At 51.6% G+C, this 24,086-nt stretch overlaps 1 protein-coding gene across 2 annotated transcripts in view; it reads left to right on the top strand.

The window, feature by feature from the left end:
* GRHL1 (grainyhead like transcription factor 1) overlaps nt 1–6,218 on the top strand; it is a 51,031-nt gene extending 44,813 nt beyond the window's left edge. For both annotated transcript variants that reach the window (XM_030921791.1, XM_030921792.1), the window contains exons 13-16: nt 117–208; nt 552–637; nt 2,918–2,982; nt 4,537–6,218. In XM_030921791.1, the coding sequence (XP_030777651.1) occupies nt 117–208; nt 552–637; nt 2,918–2,982; nt 4,537–4,651 (358 nt within the window). In that variant the 3' untranslated portion in view covers nt 4,652–6,218. The remainder of the gene's footprint in view (nt 1–116; nt 209–551; nt 638–2,917; nt 2,983–4,536) is intronic.
* The last annotated feature ends 17,868 nt before the right edge of the window (nt 6,219–24,086 follow it).

A 24,086-nucleotide genomic window follows, 5' to 3' on the forward strand; every position in this document is an offset into this window, starting at 1 on the left:
ACCAGATAAAGAATGAAAGTCACTTTAAATCTAGTTCCATGATAGGCTCTAAAACACCTTTTGTTGATGCAGCTGGTTAAGTTGAATTGCTAACGGCATATTTTGGATCACTGCAGCTCTGTCTTGAAAAGGGGGCCGTACGGCACAGAAGATGACTTTGCTGTCCCTCCTTCTACCAAGCTGGCCCGGATAGAAGAACCAAAGAGAGGTGTGTTGGTTTCCATGTCTTAGTGGGAGTTTTAAATCAGAAATGAGTTCGGAATCTATCAAAAGCATAAATGGTTCAAGCACATTTTTTCCAGTTTCACTTGCTTAGGAATTCTTCCATCAGACTGACATCTAGCTTGAGCTAGGACTTACAGCAAAGTTCAGAGAAGCTGAAACCCATGTTCCTTAAAACAGAATTGATACTGGCTAATGCCTGCCATCCTTGATGTGAATGTGGTTTTTATTTTAGCTGGTACCCTGGTCTGTTTTCCTCTTTTGCTCATGTGAACTGTATCCTTTTTTCTCTCATTTCCCTTCCTTATTCCTGGTTGGGGATTGATTAGTGCTGCTCTACGTTCGAAAGGAGTCAGAAGAAGTCTTTGATGCCCTGATGCTCAAAACCCCATCTTTGAAGGGCTTGATGGAAGCTGTAAGTAGGATCAACTCTGTAATCCCCTGTACAAAATGAAAGGACACATACATAGGATTTCACTGAAACACTTTTTCAGATGATCCAAATCCTTTGTCAGGCCTTCTGGAATCCTTGACACCTTTCTTGAGTCATCATGTGTCCCACATTTTATCCTCACCCAGGCATCTTAACTCACATAGTCACTAGGTCATACCTGTTCCACTGAAGTGAATGCATTTGTGATGGCCTATGAAATCGTTTAATTTTTTATACGTGGTTAAAGGGAGACTGCCATTTAGCAAGCCACTTAGACGCTAACAAAAATGAGTTTTAATCAGGTACAATCTCAAAAACTTCATACATAATAAAAACAGTGGCTCCTAGGCCGGGCGCGGTGGCTCAAGCCTGTAATCCCAGCACTTTGGGAGGCCGAGGCGGGTGGATCACAAGGTCAGGAGATCGAGACCATCCTGGCTAACACGGTGAAACCCCGTCTCTACTAAAAAATACAAAAAACTAGCCAGGCGAGGTGGCAGGCGCCTGTAGTCCCAGCTACTCGGGAGGCTGAGGCAGGAGAATGGCGTGAACCTGGGAGGCAGAGCTTTCAGTGAGCTGAGATCTGGCCAGTGCACTCCAGCTTGGGTGACAGAGCGAGACTCCGTCTCAAAAAAAAAAAAAAAAAAAAAAAAAAAAAAAAAAAAAAAAAACACAGTGGCTCCTCAGTCTACCTTTGCAACTTCCAATCCTAGGAAATTACTGAACTTGTATCAATACCTCACCACAGCCTATTGCAGAGAAAGTAGACGTGTAGACGTGTAACCAGTGGTGGCCATATGTCCATCTTACAAAGATCTCAGCATGAGGCTGGAATAAACTGACCCCATGCTCCCTGTAGGGATATCAGTAAGAGAGGAAACATGGAAGGCTGCTATGTTAATTTCCTGTTCCGGCTGTGCTCTGGAAAAACGCATGTTAGCAGCACTGAGTGCAGATATTTACCAGCCTGTCTCCTATAGACCGTAGAGATCTTTAAGCTCAAAGTGTGTCCATAATTGGGCTAAAAGCATCTCCCCTAGCTCCCTCTGATGACTGTAGTATGTTGAATTCATTTAACACATTTTGATAAAGGGCTCGCTTCATGCCAGGCACTGTGGCGGGCACTGGAGTTATAAGCATCAGTGACAGTGCTGAATGGAGTTTATGTTCTAGTTAGGAAGACAGAGACACCAAAATAAGCAAAGAAGTTGAGGTCATTTTTCAGGTACTGATAAGTGCAATGAAGACGATAAAGCAGGGAGATGGGGCGTGGGTTTGAGGAGCTGCTGTGCGGTCTCTCAGCCAGGCGGCCCAAGTCCACGGGCGTCATTCAGTGCATCCCTGCCTGCCCACAGCACAGGCAGTGCCATTCCCACCGTCGCTTCCTGCCTCCTGGGATGTCCCCTGGGTTTCTCTTTTCTTGCCTTTTGATGACCCTTCATCATGTCTTAAGAATCATGCAAACTGGCCAGGTGCGGTGCCTGTAATCCCAGCTACTCGGGAGGCTGAGGCAGGAGAATCGCTTGAACCAGGGAGGTGGAGGTTGCAGTGAGCTGAGATCCTGCCACTGCACTCCAGTCTGGCATGGCAAGACTCCGACTCAAAAAAAAAAAAGAATTGTGCCTACTCTGATTACAGAGAGAGAGGAGAGTGAAGAGGATGCAGAGTTACTGGGCCAGCATAACTGTTCATGGCTCACAAGGAACTCATGACAGGTCTTACATATCAGAACACAAAGTATTATCCACTGGTACAGAAAAGAAAAAGGGTTTGGGTGGTGAGAACTCGGAGCTAGGGTCTGGTCTGAAACACATGTGTTTGGAAGGTTGGCGGGATCCACGAGTTCGCCACCTGAGGCTCCGTTTCTCAGCCCCACCTTGAGCTTTGCTCTGTGGCTTGAGGTTAAGCTGGTGATGCCAACCTGAGGATGGTCTGGATGACAAGTGTAACGTTTGATCTAGAGTGAATCAGCTGTTTGCCCTTGGAGCAATTCACCCATTCTGTTTTAAAATATTAAAAATAGCCTCTATGCCCTGAAAGGAAGACAGCCAGAGTTTACACAGAGAAGCTCATTACAGTGAGGGGCAGCCGGGCTGAGGAGGGGTGGAGGCCCCCAGCATGCGAGCTGGGGCTTTTCCATGTCTTTGTGTCTGTGTTTTGGAAAAACAAAGTCGAGTGACTATGCACATATGTATATATTTGTTGTTTGGTTTCTAAAGCCTTGATACAGGGTTTTGTAATTACTTTTCTTTCCTCTTTTAGATCTCAGACAAATACGATGTTCCCCATGACAAGATTGGGAAAATATTCAAGAAGTGTAAAAAGGGGTAAGCAGCCACTGTGTCCTGTCTTTGAAGGGCTTAGCTAGGAAAGTGCTGATGCCCCCCACAGTGCCAGTGAGACGCACCCCCCAGTGCTGTTGACACCCCCAGCACCAGCGTAACACACCATGCACGCTAGTGACACACCCCCTGTGCCAGTGTGACATGTGTGCCTTGTGTCCAGTCCAGAAGCAGCCAAAGAAACCTGGGTGCTAGAATGTGGCTTTTCTAAATTATATACGAAATTACTTAGATAAAATTGATCTGCCTTGAGGAGATCTTTGTGTACTGTTTCTCCAAGTCACCTTCTTTGCCCTCCACATGCCTGGCATCAGTGCCATGGCTCCACATTCCAGGGTGTGTGGCCAGCGCCACTGAGGATGGCCAGGCAGCACCTTCGTGTGTCGAGCCCGTTGGAGCCACGCACTGGGTTGGGCACGTCCCACGGTACTGTGCTGGGTCTTCATGTCTTCTTTCTCAGCTGGTCTTTGGGCTTGTTCATAGTTTATAGACAGTCGGCTGAGGCTCAGAGCTCGAGAGGCTTGTCGGAGCCACGGTTGGTATCTGCTCCCTCTGCAGCGCATGCCCTGCTCTACCCTCCTGCCCAGGATCCTATTTCCAAGTTATATCATATTGCTGCTTTGTCCAGAAATTAGTATTTTTAGTTCTTTTTTGTCTGTCTGTGATGTTTGGCGTGGATAAGCAATGGCTAGCATAAGAATTTTTTGGCTTAGTTTTAAAACAAATTCTAATGGGGAATTTCTAGATGGTTCTAGTGGAAAGAGTTGGACTTAATAGTAGTTAATTTATTTTTGTTTGTTTTCTTTTTTTTTGTTCTTTATTTTTTGTTTGATAATAGTAGTTCATTGAAACTTAGAGGCTAACTTGTTGGAGTGTGTAATTTGTCAGGGGGCTGTGGCTTCGCATCGTGTAAGTTAGTGTTATTGATGTGCTTCCGCTTTATTCGCTTAGATATGGTTTCACTCTGTCGCCCAGGCTGGAGTCCAGTGGTGCAATCGTAGCTCACTGTACCCTTGAACTCCTGGGCTCAGGCAGTCCTTTCACCTCAGCTTCCCAAGTAGCAGGGACTATAGGCATATACCACCATGTCCAGCTAGTTTTTAAAATTTTTCTGTAGAAATGGGATCTTGCTATATTATCCAGGCTGGTCTCAAACTCTTGGGCTCAAGTGATTCTCCTGCCTCAGTGTCCCAAAGTGCTGGGATCACAGGTATGAGCCAAGTACCATTTAGCAAGTGACTACTATTAAATACATGCTGGAGATAGTAATCATAAATAAGCTAGTATATTTCATTTTCCAAATGCTGTGATAGAAATATATCACCTGATTTCCTCCTAACTCAATTCTCTCAACAATCCTGTAAGATGGGTACTACTATTATCCCCATTTTATAGATGAGGAAGTTGAGGCTTAAGGAGATTTAAATAGTTTGCCTCACATGCCACAACTAGTAAGTGGGAGAGCTAACAGTTAAATCTAGGTCTGACTTCAGAACCGAGTGGGAGTGAAGTTGGCTTGTCTTGTCCCTCCGCATCCAGGATCCTGGTGAACATGGACGACAACATTGTGAAGCATTACTCCAATGAGGACACCTTCCAGCTGCAGATTGAAGAAGCTGGGGGGTCGTACAAGCTCACCCTGACTGAGATCTAAAGGCCCGCAGGCCACAGCTCCCCAGGAGTTCAGTGCAGGTGTTTCTAGATCTTATGGTTTGGCAAGTGCAGGTAACCCCAGTCAGTCACGTCGCCAGCACAGCTCTATGTCAAGGGAAGGGGTTCCTTGCAGGTTGGAGGCGGGGCTGCATCTGGCTTGGTGGTAGCATTTAATCTATTGCATTGGCGTTTTTCAGATGAAAGAGAAATCCATATACCATTATATTTGAACGTCCTGATATATACAGGATTTAAAGTGAAAACTTTATTCCAAGAGTTAACAGAGTCTCTGGGAAGCTTTAGGACATCTGCTACGTTATTTATCATATCAGATATTGGGATATCTGCCTTGTGCCTACAATGTCGTGGGCCTGCTCGCTAGCGGAAGTCAGAAAAGGCGATAGGCTTGGCTTTAAGATTTCGCCCTCGCCTGAATTCAGTACAACTCCACTGCCTCAGGTTAGTGGGAGCGCACCTGAAGAGTACAGGGGTGAGCCCTCTCTCCCTTAACCTCTCACTCTCCACCAGATGTTTACTAAACAGGGCATGTTACTGAAATCTTCCTTTGCGACTTTCTTGGACATATCAACTGCCTTTCTCATGAAGAATTTTAATGGGTTACAGGATGGATTCAGTTAAGATAAAGCTGCATTGTATATAAGTGCAATATATTTTTGAAGGTCTGTAAATGTGTACATACATGTCTTATATAAATATATAATATATAAATATGGTGTCTGTGTACATATAGTGAAGATACGCAGTAAGAGCTACCTTAAAGACTTGCCCTAGACAAAGGTTAAGTTATTTTTGATGATGTATACCAAGCAGATAGAGTACTGTGCTTAGTGAAACCCACTAAAAACCTTTTTCTCTGTTTTTCCAAACACAGTCATTCTGTAGCATAGCAAAACCTTCTCAAATGACAGAGATTCTGTTTGCTATTGAGAATGTTGTTAATTGGATTTCTGCACTGTTTAACAAATGAAGTAAAAGAAACACACTACTGCAATCACGTCTTTTGTTATGCTAGTATCAGTCAGATGCACTTAGAGTGAAGAAACACTGTAATGACAGCACACAGATTACAAGTATTGTGTACCAAGTGATACAACTCGAAATGGGGCTCTCATCTTCCTGTTTTGAGAAATGATTGTTTTTTCACACATCAGAGCTTTCGTGCTTTGATTATCTTGTATGTTAACAATTCTAGAAAACATTCATGAATTTATAAAAATACGTTACTATGGCAGGGGAACATTTTGTACACATTTAAATATATAAAAATACTAAAATATGGAATTTTATAACAAAGTCACGGGTATCTTTAGGTTCAGGGAACTAGACTAGGTCATTCGTGTAAATGGACTGGTAGTAAGTCTTAGGTTAAAGTATTCTAATGACGTATGGGAACTAAATTGCTGGTTTTCTAAGATAAGATATGGGATATGGGTCATATAACTATTTTATGTTTTTTATGAAATTGATTTTGTCTTGTGTGTTATTTTTAATTGTATCATTGAAGATGTATTTTAAACCAAAGGGATTAAATTTTATATGTCTATTTCATAATATGTCATTTCCTGTTTTTCAGTTTGACTTTATATTGCTCAGTAAAACATGAGAGCTGGAAAGCATCTCATTGCTGGCACTTTCTCCTTATTTCTCAATGTGTGTGCTTAGGTCGTTTCCTTCGTGTTAGCTTTTCCTTACTGATACCGGAAATGATCCACACAACTGTTAAGTCAGGATCCCTGAATGACTTTCCAATTCTTACCAAAGTTTAACCACTAAGGCTGAATGCTTTCATACCAAAAATCTTAGCATTCTTAGTTTTTAAAAGTCTAACAAAATATTTAGTTAAAAAATTTACCAATATTTAAATCATCAGAATCTCTAACACAGGCATCCTGAACGTATTCCAGGGTAATCCAGGGCCTAAATATGGTAGACACTAGAATGGATTTTAAATGGATACATGGTCAGATTAATGAAGTACGCTCCCTGGTAGAGCTCCTGGGACATCAGCACTTTTCACAGTAACACTCGGGCCCAAGTGAAGACTCTCCTGCAGCCTGGGTTCCCGTTCACTCAGTGGTTCTGGGGTTCAGCTCCACACAGAAGGCCTGGGGACCCGGCCGGCGCATCCTCTCCATGGGAGCCCTGCCTTGCTCCATGGGTTTCCTTCACCCCCCGCCTTCCCAGGACTTACCTTTGCCTCAAAACTCGCCTTTTCCCGGGCCTCCCCAGGGACATTACCCCTGGTTCCTCAGCCCAGCACCCTCTCCCTGCTCTCACGGCTCCAAGTACTGACAGACACCTGCTGGCTCTCCATGGCCTCTGGTTCCCTGGAGAGCAGGTTCTGGTGTCTTTGTCAGCTGTGGATCTCTGGCACCCAACCCAATGCTGGTTACGTAGTCGATGCTCAGTGAATGATTCTGTAATGATAAAGTGACTAGTTTATCATTAGGAACTGCCTTCAAGTAACACAGTCACTTGCAAAGCATCAGCAGGGAGCGTTTTTAGACATTACAAGCCCAGAAATCAGTCAGGGCTGGACTTGGACCAGTAGGCCACAGAGTAGGACCAGTAGGTTGAATTGTCTGGGGCTCAGGTGTGTGCCACTGGGCCTAGATTTCTGGCCTGGATCTTTGCAGTAACGCAACTGGACTCATTATTTCCACCCCGGGCCCCTTTGTTTTATTCCTAATCTAGGAGCCATGATGATTCTTCTAAGATATAAATTAGAACTCTGCTCAGAACCCTGCAGTAGCTCTCTGCCTCACTCATAATGTAGACGGGATCTGTCCTCCAGCCACTGACCTCAAATTCCACCATAGCTGAAGGTCCTGCAGAGTTAGGCCTGCTGAGGTTATGCCATGTTGAGAGCAAATGTGGGTATTCAGGTAATAAATGCCTTTGACTCTCAGTTTCTGTTGCTCAAAGTCATGTTGGAGACGTTTGCCCAATCTTGGTCATGTTTCCAGGAAGAAAGACTCGTTTTATGAGCCTCATGGGATATTGGTGGTATTAATAACAAGATGAGTTGAAGTCTGAGTGTCAAGATTGCCATTCTTAGCAAATACTTCTTTCTCCCTATTAAAATTCATCAGAAGCAGTTCACTTGCAGCTGGCAGGGCCAACGATACACCTTCAGTGTCCCCCTCGGCCCTCCTGGATTCTTTAGCTCAGCATTCACTATGTGAGGGGGTCTGGTCTGCAGCAACTGAGGTTACCTTTCCAGCCCACAGGGCGTCAGGCAGCCCATCCCATTGCTGAGAGTGCAGGAAAGCCCTGGAGAGCAGGGGTAGCCTCTTCCCCAAACAGCGTTAGGAGGTTACGTGAATGTCAAAGGGCAGAAAACAATCCCTGCAAAAATGCAGGGGCTGCCTCAGTAGCATTCTAGGGGCCCAGCAATCTGGGGCATGTAACAGACCCCTCCAGGGTGAAGGACAAATGCTCAGTGACAATCTAGTCACAGCCCCTCAGTCAGTTTCCGGACTTGAGCTAGTTTACAGAGCCAGAACCTCTTGAATGAGGGGAGCCCAAGACCCCTCAAGGAAGGACCTTAGTACATTACCAAAAATTGATACTGTCAATCTCTCTCCCAGCCTTCCCCAAAGGGAACCACCCTGGCCAGAGAAACTGTGTACTGGGGGAAAGGAAACAGACCTTTTGTTGACTATTGGGCACTGGCTTTATCTAAACTGATACTGGTTCCAAGAGACTCAAAGCGACACTGGCCTTCCAGTCAGAGTAAGGGCTTATGGAGGTCAGGTGATCAATGGAGTTTTAGCTCAGGTCCATCTGAAAGTGAGGCTGGCGGGGCCGTGACCCCGTCTTGTGGTTATTCCCCCAGTTCCAGATGTGTAATTGGATCAGACATACTCAACAGCTGGCAGGACCCCCACACTGGTTCCAGGACCTGTGGAGTGAGGACTATTATGGCTGGAAAGGCCAAATGGAAGCCACTAGAACTTTCTCTACCCAGGAAAATAGAAAATCAAAAGCAATATTGCATCCCTGGAGGGACTGCAGAGATCAGTGCCACCATCGAGGACTTGAAAGATGCAGAGATGTTTAATGGGTGCAGCACACCAACGTGGCACATGTATACATATGTAACAAACCTGCACGTTGTGCATATGCACCCTAGAACTTAAAGTATAATAAAAAAATTTTAAAAAACTGTAGAAAACAACAACAACAACAATAATAATAAAAGAAAGATGCAGAGCTGGTGATTCCCAACACATCCTCACTCGGTTCTATTTGGCCTGTGCAGAAGACAAATCGATCTTGAAGAATGACAGTGGATTATCATAAGCTTAACTCAGTGGTGGCTGCAGCTGCAGCAGCTGTACCAGGTGTGGTTTTATTGCTTAAGTAAATTACCACATTTCCCACTACCTGGTACTATACGCAGCTATTGATCTGGCAAATGCCTTTTTCTTCGTACTTGTCCCCCAGGCCCACGAGAAGCAGTTTGCTTTTGGCTGACAAGGCCAGCAACCCCCCTCTCTGCTGGGGCACATCCGCTCTCCAGCCCTACATCAGACTTTAGCGCACAGGGATCTTGATCTCTCCCTCCCACAAGATGTCACACGGGTCTAATACATTGATGACGTCATGCTGACTGGACCTGGTAAGCATGAAGTAGCAACCCCTCTTGACTTACTGGAAACATTTGCACGTCAGAGGGTGGGAAATCCAACTAAAATTCAGGGGCCGTTTCCTCAGTGAAACATCCAGGAGCTCGGTGGTATGGGGTATGTCAAGGTAACGCTTCTCAAGGAGAAGTTGCATCTGGCCCTTCCTACAACCAAGAAAGAGGCACGATGTCTAGTGGGCATCTTTGGATTTTGGAGGCAATACATTCTTCACTGGGGTATGTTACTCCAGCCTGTTTACCAAGTGGCCCCAAAAGCTGCTAGTTTGGAGTGGAGCCCATAGCTAAGGCAGGCTCTGCAGCAGGGCCAGGCTGCTGTGCAAGCTGCTCTGCCACTTGGACTATATGACCCAGCAGATCAATGGGGCTCAACGTGTCAGTGGCAGATAGGGAAGCTATCTGGTGGCCACCATTGGTGAACCCCAGTGCAAGCCTTTAGGATTTTGGAGCAAGGCCCTGCTGTCATCTGCAGATGGTTACTCTGCTTTCAAGAGACAGCTCTTGGCCTGCTACTGGGCCTTAGTAAAAACTAAACGCTTGACCAGGGGCCACCAAGCTACTATGCGACCCAAGCTGCCCATCGTGACCCGGGTGTGATCTGACCCTCCAGGCCATAAAGTTGGGTGTGCACAGTAACACTGTCATGAAATGGAAGTGGTGACTACAGGACCGGGCCCCAGCAGGCCCTGAAGGCACAAGCAAGTTACGTGAAGAAGTGGCCCAGATGCTCCTGGTCCTCACCCCTGCTGCCCTGCCTTCTGTCTCCCAGCCTGCACCTATGGCCTCGTGGGGAGTGCCCTGCATTCAGTTGACAGAGGAAGAGAAGACTCTGGCTGCTTTGCAGATGGTTCTGCATCATATACGGACACCACCTGAGGGTGAACAGTGGCAGCACCACAGCCCTTCTCTGGGACATCCTCCCAATGGGCAGAACTCCAAGCAGTGCAACTGGCCATTCACTTTGTGTGAAAGGAGAAATGGCCAGATGTGGGTTATACAGCCATTCATGGCTATGGTTTGCCTACATAGTCAGGAACTTGGAAGGAGCATGATTAGAAAATTGATGACAAAGAAATTTGGGGAAGAGGTAAAACCTCTCCAAATGAGCAAAAATGTGAAGATATTTTTCTCCCATGTAAATGCTCAACAAAGAGTGACCTCAGAAGAGGAGGACTTTAATCAGCAGGTGGAGAAGATGACCTGTTCTGTGGATGGGCTCATGAACAAAGCAGCCGTGGCAGCAGGGATGGAGGCTGTGCGTGGGCTCAGCAACATGGACTTCCACTCACCACGCCCAATCTGGCTACAGCCACCACTGAGTGCCCCATCTTCCAGCAACAGAGGCCAACAATGAGCCCTGATAGGGCATCGTTCCCCAGGGTGATCAGCCAGCGACCTTGGGTCAGGTTGATTACATTGGACCATTTCGATCATGGAAGGGGCTGCATTTTGTCCTTCCTGGAGACATTTACTCTGAATATGGATTTGCCTTCCCTGAACACAGTGCCTCTGCCAAAACCGCCATCTGTGCACTTACAGAATGCCTCATTCTCACCTTCATGCTACTCCACAAAGCATTGCTTCTGACTAAGGAACTCACTTCATAGCCAGAGAGGTTTGGCAGTGGGCCCATGCTCATGGGACGTGCTGGCCTTACCATGTTCCCCATCATCCTGAAGCAGCTGGCTTGATAGGACAGTGGAATGGCCTTCTGAAGCCACAGTTACAGCACCAGCTAGGTGGCAATCCCTGCAGGGCTGGGGCAAGGTTCTCCGGAGGGCTGTGTCTGCTCCAAATCCACATCCAATGGATGATGCTGTTTGTCCCATAGCCAGGATTCGTGCATCCAGCAATCAAGGGTTGGGAATGGGAGTGGCACCACTCACCATTACCCCTAGTGACCTGCTAGCAAAATATTTGCTTCTCGTTCCCACAACTTCATGCTCTGCTGGCCTAGTGGTCTTAATTCTTGAGGGAGAAATGCTTTTACCAGGACACACAACAACGATTCCATGAAACTGTAAGTTAAGACTACCACCGGGTGCTTTGGGGTCCTCATTCCTCTGAGTCAACAGGCAAAGGAAGAGAGCTATGGGTGATAGAGCCAGACTACACGGGGAAATTGGACATTCCTGCACAAAGGAGGTGAGAAGGAGGATGTCTGGAATGCTGGCAATCTCTGAGGGCGCCTCTTAATATTCCCGTGCTCTGTGATTACTGTCAATGGGAAATTGCAACAACTGAATCCAGGCAGGATTACCAAAGGCCCAGACCCTTCACAGGAATAAAGGTGGGGTCATCCCACCAGGTATAGAGAGTTACAGCCAGCTGAGGGGCTTCCTGAAGGCAAAGGCAGTGCAGGATAGAGAGTGGCAGAAGGCAGGAATAAAGCCCAGCTCCGACCCCACACAGAAATAGGACCGCCATTGTCATGAGTGTTTCCTCCTTAGTTTTGAATACATTCGTGGTATACATACAGTACTCAAATAGCTTTGTTTCCATTCTTCTCTGATCCCCTTAGCATGTAACATACACGTGTTGGCTTTCTGTCAGTGGTTAAGTATGGTTAATTTCACATCATCATATTTAGAGTATGGGATGCCAGGAGAAGACTGAACATCCAAGGCCTCTATGATGACCTCGTTATTGCCTTCATTTGGAGATTAAGTGAGGTTTAAGGAGATGCAAATGGGTGCTAAGTTGACAAGGGGTGGGCGAGGGGCTGAGAGATGCCCAGGTCGCTAGTGAAACCTCATTTCTAAGCATCTGTGAGGATGTTTCCAGAAGAAACTGGCATCTGAATGAGTAGACTGAGGAGGAGTCACCTCCACCCATGTGGGCGGATAGCCCTCAATCTTTTGAGGACCTGAATAGCACAGAGACCAAGGAAGGGCGAATTCACTTTCTTCTTGAGCCGGAAAACTCTTCTTCTCCTGCCTTAGACACCGGTGCTGTTGGTTCTCAGGCCTTCTGAATGGGACCAGGACTTGCCCCACCCTCCCCTCCCTGCCCACCTCCATCCCCAAGTTCTCAGTCTCATACTCAGAGTGAATGAGCTCCCCTGGTTCTACAGTTTGCAGATGGGAGGTCATGGTGAACCAACTTCTATCATCTCTCTCTCTTTCAGATAGATGGTAGGTAGGTAGGTAGATAGATAGATAGATAGATAGATAGATAGATAGATGAGGGATAGATGAGATAGATGATAGATTGATAGATGATAGATAGATGAGGGATAGATAGGTGAGATAGATGATAGATTGATAGATAGATGATAGATAGATAGAGGATTAATGAGGGGAGTTGGGCCCCACATTTATGGAGGCTGAGAAGTCCCACGACAGGCCGACTGCAGGCTGGAGCCCTGGGATGCTGACAGCTTGGCCCTGTCCGAGTGTGAAAGTCAAAGAACCAGGGAAGCCAATGGTGTAACTTTCAGTCCAAGGCCAAAGGCGTGAGAGCCCGGGCACCATAGGCATAGGTCCAAAGGACAGGGATCCTGGAGTTCTCCAAGGACAGGAAGGGTGTGCCTCAGCTCCTGCAGAGTGGCCCCCCCACAGAGTGGACGCCGCCCGCCCACGCTGAGGGCAGATCTTCCCCACCCAGCCCACTCGGACTCACACGCCAGTCTCTGGAAACACCCTTACAGACACACCCGAAAACAAGGCTTTGCCAAGTTTCCAGGTATTGCGTAATACAGCAAGTTGACACCTAAAATTAATATCACTGCAGCCAAGGTCAAAGAATGCTCATTTGGGGGGTGGACAGACAGCCTTCCCCAGTCTGTATCCCTGGGTAGTGTCTGGGGTGGTCCTGCTCCCAGGGTGGGCGCTGGGAGTGGTCTGTTTGCCCAGAGCTTGGTCTCAGTCATGGGGTAAGGAGGGTACCTGGGCAGAAGCCCTGCCTCCCACAGCCTCCCAGGGCCTGTGGCAGCCTCTCTGTGGCTGCTCCCCACCCCTAGCTGGCTAGGTTTCCCCCTGGCCTCCCCCTCCCTTGTCTTTGTCCTGTCGGGCCCGTGTGGGTTGGTGGACTCCCTCCCCTGTCACTGCAGACAGAGCACAGGGAGAGCATGGCAGCCAGCAGGGTAGCCCAGTTGCCAGGCGCCCACACGAAGCACTTGGCTCTGTTCACAGGGCTGGTCTTGATAAGAGCAAGCAAACATCCCGTGGGCCGTGCAGGCTGGGGGTGAGGCTGCCAGGGTGCCCCTGAGACCAATGGCCCCTCTGGAAGCAGCCCCTGAGGGAAAGACCAAAGGAGAGGAGAACCCCGTCCTCAGGCCGCTCTGGCACCTTGAGGCAGACAGGGCAGAGCTGACCAGGCAGGATCGTCATCCCCAGGGCTGTGGGCAGTGACTCATCACAGCGGCAGACAGAGCGGCAATCTCTTGCCTGTCCCCAGAGCCCTGCACACTGTACAAAGGCTGTGCCCTTTCCAGTTTCCGTCCCTTACCCGATACCCAGCTCCTTTTTTTTTTTTTTTTTTCCCTTGACAGCTCTCACTCTGTCACCCAGGCTGGAATACAGTGGTGTGGTCATAGCTCACTGCGGCCTCGAACTCCTGGGCTCAGTAGATCTCCCGCCTCAGCCTCCCAAGTAGCTAGGACTACAGGGGCAAGTCTAGCTTATTCTTATTCTTATTCTTATTCTTATTCTTATTCTTATTATTTTGGAGAAACAGGGTCTCACTATGTTGCTCAGGCTGATCTCGAACTCCTAGCCTCAAGCAATCCTCCTGCCTCGGCCTTCTGAGCGGCTGGGATTACAAATGTGAGCCACTGTGCCGGGCTCTTTGTCATTTTTGTTCTTTGGGATCCAGCCTCAAAGCAGGGTGTGCCCAGCTCGACAGTGCCCGAGGACTGCCCCCTCCGCCAGAAGCCACCACCTCCTCGGAGGCCAGGCTGGCTGCTGCTTTCATTCCAGCTCCCTTGGACTTGAGGGGGCTCCTAGTGCCTCCCCGGCCCGATTTCTCATCTGGTAGCTGTTTGCAGGCAACTTTTGGAGGGCGGGGTGGCTCTGGCCTGCAGACGGCACCTCAGAGGTGCTATGCAGTGAGATCATCGTCCTCATATTTTCTTTTCATTCTTTAGCCATGCTTTCCTTTAGTTTATTTAGCATATTTTAAACAACAGATTTAATGTCTCTGTCTAATAAATCCAGTCTCTGGGATATTTCAGGAAGTTTCTGTTGATTTCTTCCCTGTACATGGGCCGTACTTTTTTGTTTATTTGTGTGTCTGGTAAGTTTTTGTTAATAACTGGACATTTTAGGTAACATAATGTGGCTACTGTGGAAATCAGATTCTCCCTTTCCCCAGGTTATGTGGCTGCAGTTTTGTTTGATTAGTGACTTCTCTGGACTAATTCTGGAGTCTACTTTCTGTGTTGTGTGGACCCTGCAACCTCCACTCAGCAGTGCGGTGGGTGGCTAATGATTGGAGAGAGATGGCCTTCGACACCAGAGCTTCCCAGTCCTTACCAAGAGCTCTGTGGGGTGCTGGGGTACCTTCAACACTGAGCCAGGCCAGCGGCATCTCTGCCTTAGCCTGCACTTCCTGCTGCTCAGAGCCTCAAGATCACCCAGAGATGAGATCTCAGCCGCTCCAGGTCCTTCCTGAGCACGTCCACAGCCCAGGAATGTGCACAGCCTCCCGGGTGCCTGGGAGTATGCACGGCCTCCTAGGAGCTGGGAACACGTTGGAGCCTCTGAACGCACCTCTGCACCTTTCACTGCCTGGTTTTTCCTCCTAAGCCTTTTGGTGAGCCCAGTGTCTACTCCAGCTGCCATGTGCCTCCTCAGCCATGAAATTAGGCAATTTCTTCCAGATCGTTTTTGACAAATCCCCTTGGGAAAAAGGCTTTTCTTACTGGGGGAGCTCCCGGGCAGGTCAAATGAGGGCAGCCTTGCAAGCAGGGTTTTCCAGGGAACCACCAGGCGGGAAAATAACGACAGTTCTCCGGATTAAGCCTTCGAAGGAGCTCCAACCCCGATGTGCCACTTCTGGGGCTTCCAGGCTGCTGGTTGTGATTGTGGCTTTTGGTTTTTAAGGCTCCCGCAGGAGCTGAAGAGTACAATGGATGCCACTCAGTGAGAGGAACAAACCACTGACCACACAGAAACATGAATCTCAAAATAACTGCGGAACTCAGGAAGCCAGACAAAAAGAACACATTCCACGTGGCCCAATCATCTGCAACTCTAGAAAACGCAAACTGATCTATGGCGACAGAAAGACGGGAGGCTGCCTGGGCTGAGTGCGGGGCGGGAGAGTGGGAGTAAAATGGGGCTCGAAGAACCCTGTGAGGATGATGGAGATGCTCGGTATCTGATGTGAGGACAGTTTCAAGAGTGTAGATGTGAAAACTTACCAAATGGTATACTTTAAGTAGGTGCAGTTCATTGTATATGAATTATATCTCAACGAAGCTGGGTTTTTTCATGAAAAGATGACCTGGATCTCTGTCTACCTGAAAACAGCTGTCTCCTTCTCCCGGCTTCCCCCAACTCCAGTCTGCCTGGATCCGGAGTTGGCAGGACCATGTCTCTGTGTGAGACGGCAACTCCCTCCCGTGGGTCCCTATGGACACGGCTCTGCCCTTGCCCACCTCTGCCTGCACAGCTCCCTGCTGAGAGTGCCCCCTCACCCTTGCCCTGGTGAATACCTACGGACTGCCAGCCAAGCCCATGCCCACAGCCCCTCCTGCTCTCCCTGTCCAGGGCTTGCCTCTGGTTGTTCTGGAATCCTCTGTGTATGCAACTGCTTCTGTCCACAGCAGGCGGTTTTGGAAGGGCACTAGGGACGCGGTGGCAGGAGCCGGGCTTCTGCATCTGCTATTGAAACAAACTCAGCAGCAATCTGGAAACAATCTAGAAGCTCAGCACCCTGGGCCTGGCGGAGCGCCCAGCACCTGCGCTGGGTGGGGGCTGTGCAGTCCTGGCCGTGGCCTGGAGGGGACAGGCCTAGCTGAGGGATGAGCACGGTCTGCTGCTCTCCTTCCTGCCTCTGCCTCTCTCCTCCACGAGCCCCTGCCCATGGGTGAGGAGGGCCGGATGGCTAGCAGGGGCCCCATGGGGGTGCCCCACAGCCACCAGACCCCTGTCCAGCCAACTCCTCCCCTCCAGCCATCACACCCTGGCATGGCCCCAGAATGCCCTCCTGTTGGGACAGCAAGGGCTGGGGACTGGAGGGGTCTTTCCAAGCAGGAAGAGGGAGGTGCTGCCATAGGGCCTCCTCTTTCCACGGCCCACAGCCCTCCCTCCCCACGCTGGCCTGCACCTGCCCTGGAGACCAGAAGCCAGCCAGGCCTGTCCGCAGGTCTGTGTAGCCGGCCCTGGTGGCTGACGGCCAGGCCGGGGCTGGCCTGTGGGTGTCTGGCCCAGCTGGCCACTGGCCACCTTTCTCCCACTGGTCTTGGCCACAGCCCCACAGCTGGCGTGATGCTGCGACCTTTCCCCCACTTCCAGCTCTGGCCTCCAGATGATTCCAGGCCCCTGAAGTTTCCACGAGTCACATGTCGCTGGCACGCTCCCACCCTATTCCCTCTCCTTGCTCTGGGTTTAAAGGGCCACTCTGGAGAGCAGGCACAGGGCCTTGTGTCCCTGAGCAGGGCCAGGTGTGGGACCAGAGTCTCTGTTGCGCCCAAGGCCCGCAGGCCTCAGAAGCCCCCGCTCCACACCATGCCGGTGTTCCCAGCTTTACCTGAATGTCATTCGTCATGAGGGCTGAGGTTCAGTGACCCACTTACTCTGGTGGCCGACAGGATGGTGGTGTCCGTGGGCCACACCCCTCCCAAAAGAGACTCTGACCTCTGCCCCTGATTAGTGCCCACAACCACCACCCCAGCCATTTCTCTGCTCCCTGCAGCATGGCACAGCCTCCCAGGCACCCCCTCCTGCACACCTGTCCCCAACACAAGAGTGACAGGTGGGCCCCTCATATCTGCCCTGAGGAAGCCTGAGGCCCAAGCGATCTTCCCAGAGACCCGCAGCAGGGGCACAGGGCTGTCCACCTTCAGAGCAGGGGCCGCTCCCACTGCACCACATGGGCCAGATGGAGAAACTGAGGCCCAGAGAGGGAAGGCTTCCTGAAAGCAGTGCCAGATACATGAGACCCTGGTGACCCGCAGCCCCTCACTCTGCCTTGATCAGTACTTGCGGACCCAGGGGCACAGAGCCGAGGGCGGGAGGTGTAGGGGAGCTGGTGACTCCCACACCTCTCACACCTGCCTGAGGGTGTGGGGCAGGAATGTGGGGAGGTCATCTTGGCCCTCCCCTGGGCCTTAGGGGAGGGAAGCAAGGTCCTGGGCAGAAACTACTGCCTGCCATGGAAGCCTCCAGACACCACCCGCCTCTGCCTGGCTTCTGCGTTCTGAGACCTTCCCTGTCTCCAGCCTGATGCTTTGTAGACCCTGGGCAGGGGGTTCCCCCGATTGCATGTTGATTGCAGGGTAAACGGCACCAGAGTCGGTTCTCGGCTTCTACCCACTCTCCCCTCCCTTCTGGCAATTCTTGTTCTTCAGGTCTGGGACAGGACTCAGTAAGCAAACTTGGGAAGTGGCATCCACCAGTCTACCCCAAAGAGCCTCCGGTCTGCCGCCAGGTCCCTTGGGTCTGTGCCCTTCCCAGGCTGAGGCTCCTTGACCTCCCAGCAAGCAGTGGTCCACCTGCCCCTGCCCAGCTCCTGGAATGGGCTCTCACTACTTTCCCGTCCCCCAGGGAGATCCCCCATGGGCACACAGGTTGCAAGAGGTCACTGCAGTCCCTAAGAGGAAACTTCTTATCTAAAACTTGCAAGGACCACCACACCTGTGTGAGGAGACCCCAGAGCTCAAGAGCCTGGGACAAGTAAGAAAGGGAATCTAACTGTATTTCCAGAGGTATTCCAAGCCTGCAGAAACAGGCAGGGAGGTGGCCCATCTGCCTGCTGCACTTAGGCTGTGACAGGTGACTCGCTGCACCCCTTCTGAGCTTCCATTTCTGCAGTTTGAAAATGGGAGCAATGATGAAACTGACTCATGGGCTAGCGTGGAGACGAAGATGGCGCACAGAGCTTGCGGAGCACGTGGTGGGTGCTCGGTGCAGCTGAATGAGGGTTGCTATGGCAGCACTTCTGAGCGCAAAGCACCGGCCTCCGGCTTCTATCCAGAAATACCATCGGCTGCACACGGGGACTCATGCCTGAAATCCCAGCTCTTTGGGAGGCCAGATGGGAGGATCACTTGAGGCCAAGAGTTCAAGAGCAGCCTGGGCAACACAGTGAGACATCTCTACTAAAGATTTTTTTAAAATTAGCTGGGCATGGTGGTGTGTGTCTGCAGTCTCAGCTACTCGGGAGGCTGAGGTGGGAGGATCGCTCGAGCCGGGGAGTTTGAGTTTGCAGTGAGCCGTGATTGCATCACTGCACTCCAGCCTCGGTGACAGAGCGAGATCCTGTCTCAAAAATAAAAGAGTGGGCATGCGTGTGTGTATGCACGTGTATGCACCCACGTTGCTGTTGTGAGTGTGTGTGGCTGCTCTCTCAGGGGCAGGGGGACACTGTGATGAGAATAATCACCCTGGTGCCCAAGTCTTGGCTTCTAAGTGTCGTTTTTCACTAAAAGAAACCAAACCTCCTTGGAAAAATGGCTGACTCCAGGGACAGGCCTGGGAAAGGGGCAGGTGGGCCTGGAGTATCTTGTTGAGCCAGAGCAAGGACTTGCTGGAAGAATGATGGGACATGTCAAAAGGCGACCAGAGCCAGGGTGGAGGGGCTCTGTCTTAGTCTGTGCGCGCCTCCATGACAAAATCCCATAACTTGCTGGCCTCTACATAATAGGAACGTATCTCGCGCAGTCTGGAGGCTGGGGAGTCTGAGATCCGGGCCCGCATGGCTGGCTCTGGTGCGGGCTCTCTTCAGAGTTGCCAGAGGCTGATTTCTCATGGTGTCCTCCCGTGATGGAAATAAAGGAGCTAGCTTTCTGGTCTCTTCCACCCCCATGACCTCATCACCTCCCAAAGGCCCAGCCTCCTAATGCCATCACCCTGGGGAATGAGGATTTTGACACCAGAATGTGGGGAGGGTACAGATGTTCAGACCATGAGGGCTCCCACCAGCCAAATCTAGGAGAGTTTTGAGCATCTAAGTAAATAAATAATTATAACACATCTGAACAAAACAGAATATCACCCCTCCACATGGATATAAACTAATACATAAATAAATTGAAATGTTAATGAGAAATGGATATTTACATAATTTCAATGTACCTCCCTCAAAACACTTACTAATCTACAAAATAAAAAAGAGTAACTTTAGGTGGAGATGCCTGGCAGACGACACTTGATCAAAAGACCACAGTGAACGTTGTTGGTAACAGGAGAAATCAATCCTCTTAGGCACCATGAGCTGCAGTGAGAAGAACACAGCCTGGCTTGGGGATTTCCTGCCAAAGATGCAAACTCTGAACCCAATCATAGGCAAACATCGCACAAACCCAAATGCAGACCCGCCGAGGGCATTTTCCCTCGCGGGACACCACAGAGAACCCTCTGGCCTGACAGCGTCCTAAAAAAGCACATCCGCTGCTGTCTCTTCCCGGGGCACAGCCACCTCTGCCTCACCTTGCCGGTGCAGACAGGGCCGGACGGCTGCAGAGGCGGTCGGTGCGCAGGGTCTCTCTTATGGATGTCGTGCCCGAAGGGCTTCATGAGAAAGAGGGGAGGAGTTGGACCCCGGGGAGTAGAGGGGAACTGAGGAAAGACAAGGAGAGAGATCGGGCTTCATGTAGTCAGGGAACCCAACTGAAAGTGGCCCGTCACTGGGGGAGCCCCAGCAAAGCAGCCCCACAGCACCCCTGCTGCTGTGTGCTGATGAGGGCGGCCCTGGGAGGGACAGAGTCTCATGTGTCAGCCAAGGACTTATGTGGACAAGGAGGGGCAGTGAAAGGTGCATGCATGTGTGTGTGCCCCTGTGCACACAGCATGTGTGTATAATTGCATGTGTGCACGTGTGTATAATTGCATGCATGCACATGTGTGTGTGTGTTGGGGGGTGGGTTCCCCTGGCTGGTGCTGGTAGCTTAACTGCTAACTTTGCGAAGGGAGGCCATGTGGAAGGGTGGGCCCAGGGCTTCTCAAGAATCCCTGTGTCATGGGACATTTTTAGCTGTTCTGTTTCTTCCCGAGGGCAATTTGCCATCAGGTGGGGCCTGTCAGCCTGGAGAAAGAGGGATACCTTCCAAAGGAAAAGAGGAAGAGGAAGGAGCTCACCTTCCTGGGCTCTCACCTGGTTCTGGGCCTTGCACTGGGTGCTGGGGATTCAGCTAATTCACACTGATGTCAGTCAGCACTCTTGGTCGCAAGCAACAGAAAACTCTCCAGCTAACGTGGGCAGAAAGGCAGCTCTAAAAATCTATAGGAAGGCTGGAAAAACAGGCAGGAACACGGCTAAGGTCTCGGCCCAGGAACTGTCCAGGACACAGCCCGCTGTACTGGGAGAGGCAAAACTGCAGGACAAGGGTTTCCTGGAGACAGGAAGGGAGGGGTGAAGGCACCCATGAGTGACACAAGTCCCTAGGCTACCCCGGGTCTCTGAAGGGGCAAGGTGGCAGTAGAGCACCTGGAATGGCAGGAACCGGGCAGGGAATCCCAAGGTAGTCTTGGGGACCTTCACAGAAGTGGTGACGTGGTGGCAAAGGCTGGGCCAAGCTGGGAGGAGAGAATGGAGAAGGGCACTCTGGGGCTGGGGCAGGTGGGGTGGGAGCCCGGCCTGCCTCAGAGTGGCACAGCTGTGATGTGAGGGCTCCGGGCGGGCTGCGGAACTCGGGCGAGGAATGCAACGAAACTGTTTGCCTCTTCCCTCTCCGAGGGTCTCCTGTCACGGGAAAGGGGGTGGGCATCTGTGCAGCTCCTCAGGCTGGAGTCTCCTCCTCCGACCTCTCTCAGCTGTTGCAGGCCCCTCCCCATCACTCCCTGGGACATCCGCATCATCTCCAGCGAGAAACAGCAGGGCCGGGGCCCACATCCAGGCCTGGGACTCTGCATTCCTCACTCTGCTGCTGAATGTGTTTGGAATTGGTCCAGAGGAAAGGGGGGAGCAGAGAGGGGTTTGAGCGGGAGAGTTCCAGAACCGCTGGGCTGTGGAGAGCTGATTTGGCTACAGCTGGACAATGGACAGGAGACAGGCAGGAGGCAGAACTCTGGGCACAGACGAAATGAAGGCGGGGACACAGAGCAAGAGTGGGCTTGGCAAGAGTGTGGAAAGAGGAGAAACTGGTTCAGCTTAGTGACTGATTGGATGTGGAGGGCGAAGGGGAAGTGGCTTGACCAGAATAAGCCTTCTTGTCTAAGGGAAGGCACTGTGGTTTTCAGGCCCCCTGAGCCTGTGGCCCCTCTGGCCTGTCGTGGCCCCCACTGTGGAGACATCTCCTCCCCACAACAGGGCCCTGGGCAGCAGGCTCAGAGCCACAGGGTTTTCTGGAAAGGCGTGATTTCCTGGAAGGCCCAGACAACAAACACACAGCATATCTCTGCACTTGTGACTGTGCCAGGGCCTTGACTTGGGGAGATGAGGCCGTGTGCACAGCGGTCACATGCAGAGGGCTCACCTCGGCTCCCCGGAAGCTGATGGGAGATGCGGGGGCGACAGGGAAGAAGTCTGAGGGCACAAAGGCCCAGGAGATACAGTGCCCTCCTCACGGGGCTGCATCTGAGACAGGGGTCCCAGCTAGAGGCCCGAGTACGCCAGGCTGTGAAGCTCTGCCAAGTACTTGGAAATCTATGTGCATGCGGGGCATTGTCTCAAACCACATGAGTCAGGTGGGCAGGCATGTGTATGGATGAGTCAGGTGGACAGGCATACACATGGGCAGGTCAGGTGGACAGACGTGCGTATGATCGGGTCAGGTGCACAGGCGTGCATATGGGTGTGCGTATGGGCGGGTCAGGTGGACAGGCGTGCGTACGGGTGTGCATATGGGCGGGTCAGGTGGACAGGCATGCGTATGGGTGTGCGTATGGGCGGGTCAGGTGGACAGGTGTACGTATGGGTGGGTCAGGTGGACAGGCGTGCGTATGGGTGTGCGTATGGGCGGGTCAGGTGGACAGGTGTGTGTATGGGCGGGTCAGGTGGACAGGCGTGCGTATGGGTGTGCGTATGGGCGGGTCAGGTGGACAGGCGTGCGTATGGGCGGGTCAGGTGGACAGGCGTGCGTATGGGTGTGCGTATGGGCGGGTCAGGTGGACACGTGTGCGTATGGGCGGGTCAGGTGGACAGGCGTGCGTATGGGTGTGCGTATGGGCGGGTCAGGTGGACACGTGTGCGTATGGGCGGGTCAGGTGGACAGGCGTGCGTATGGGTGTGCGTATGGGCGGGTCAGGTGGATAGGCATGCGTATGGGTGTGCGTATGGGCGGGTCAGGTGGACAGGCGTGCGTATGGGTGTGCGTATGGGCGGGTCAGGTGGACAGGAGTATGTATGGGCAGGTCAGGTGGACAGACGTGCGTATGATCGGGTCAGGTGCACAGGCGTGCATATGGGTGTGCGTATGGGCGGGTCAGGTGGACAGGCGTGCGTATGGGTGTGCGTATGGGCGGGTCAGGTGGACAGGAGTATGTATGGGCAGGTCAGGTGGACAGACGTGCGTATGATCGGGTCAGGTGCACAGGCGTGCATATGGGTGTGCGTATGGGCAGGTCAGGTGGACAGGCGTGCGTATGGGTGTGCGTATGGGTGGGTCAGGTGGACAGGCGTGCATATGGGCAAGTCAGGTGGCCAGGATTGCGTATGGTTGGGTCAGGTGGGCAGGCATGTGTAGGGGCAGGTCAGGTGGGCAGGCGTGCATGTGGGCAGGCATGTGTTTGGGCGGGTCAGGTGGGCAGGCGTGCGTATGCATGAGTCAGGTGGGCAGGTGTGCATATGGGTGTGCATATGGGCAAGTCAGGTGGACAGGCGTGCATATGCGCAAGTCAGGTGGACAGGATTGCGTATGGGTGGGTCAGGTGGACAGGCGTGCATATGGGTGTGTGTACGGGCGAGTCAGGTGGACAGGCATGCGTATGGGGGGATCAGGTGGACAGGAGTGCGTATGGGCGAGTCAGGTGGACAGGTGTGTGTGTGGGCAGGTCAGGTGGGCAGGCGTGCATATGAATAAGTCAGGTGGGCAGGCGTTCGTATGGGTGTGTGTATGGGTGAGTCAGGTGGGCAGGCGTGTGTATGGGCAGGTCAGCTGGACAGGTGTACATATGGGCAAGTCAAGTGGACAGGATTGCGGATGGGCGGGTCAGGTGGACAGGCGTGCGCGTGGGCAGGTCAGGTGGGCAGGTGTGCACGTGGGTGGGTCAGGTGGGCAGGTGTGCACGTGGGCAGGTCAGGTGGACAGGATTGCATGTGGGTGGGTCAGGTGGGCAGGCGTGCGTACGGGCGGGTCAGGTGGGCAGGCGTGCGTACGAACGGGTCAGGTGGGCAGGCGTGCGTACGGGCGGGTCAGGTGGGCAGGCGTGCGTATGGACGGGTCAGGTGCGCAGGCGTGCGTATGGACGGGTCAGGTGCGCAGGCGTGCGTATGGGCGGGTCAGGTGGACAGGCGTGCATATGGGTGCATGTGTGTGCACGGGTGCTACTTTATTTCTTTCTGTGTTCAACACATGTTCATGGAAGTGCTCCAGGCCCAAGGCAAAGGAATAGGATGTAGCAGGGGCAGGGTCTCCGCCCCACACTGAGTCCTTAGGCTCTGGAGAGACACACAGATAAGTGGTTACGTGGATGCCTGGGAGCCATAAGCACACACAGACCCA

The sequence above is a fragment of the Rhinopithecus roxellana genome, chromosome 17 (genome assembly GCF_007565055.1).
Source record: "Rhinopithecus roxellana isolate Shanxi Qingling chromosome 17, ASM756505v1, whole genome shotgun sequence".
Classification (NCBI taxonomy): domain Eukaryota; kingdom Metazoa; phylum Chordata; class Mammalia; order Primates; family Cercopithecidae; genus Rhinopithecus; species Rhinopithecus roxellana.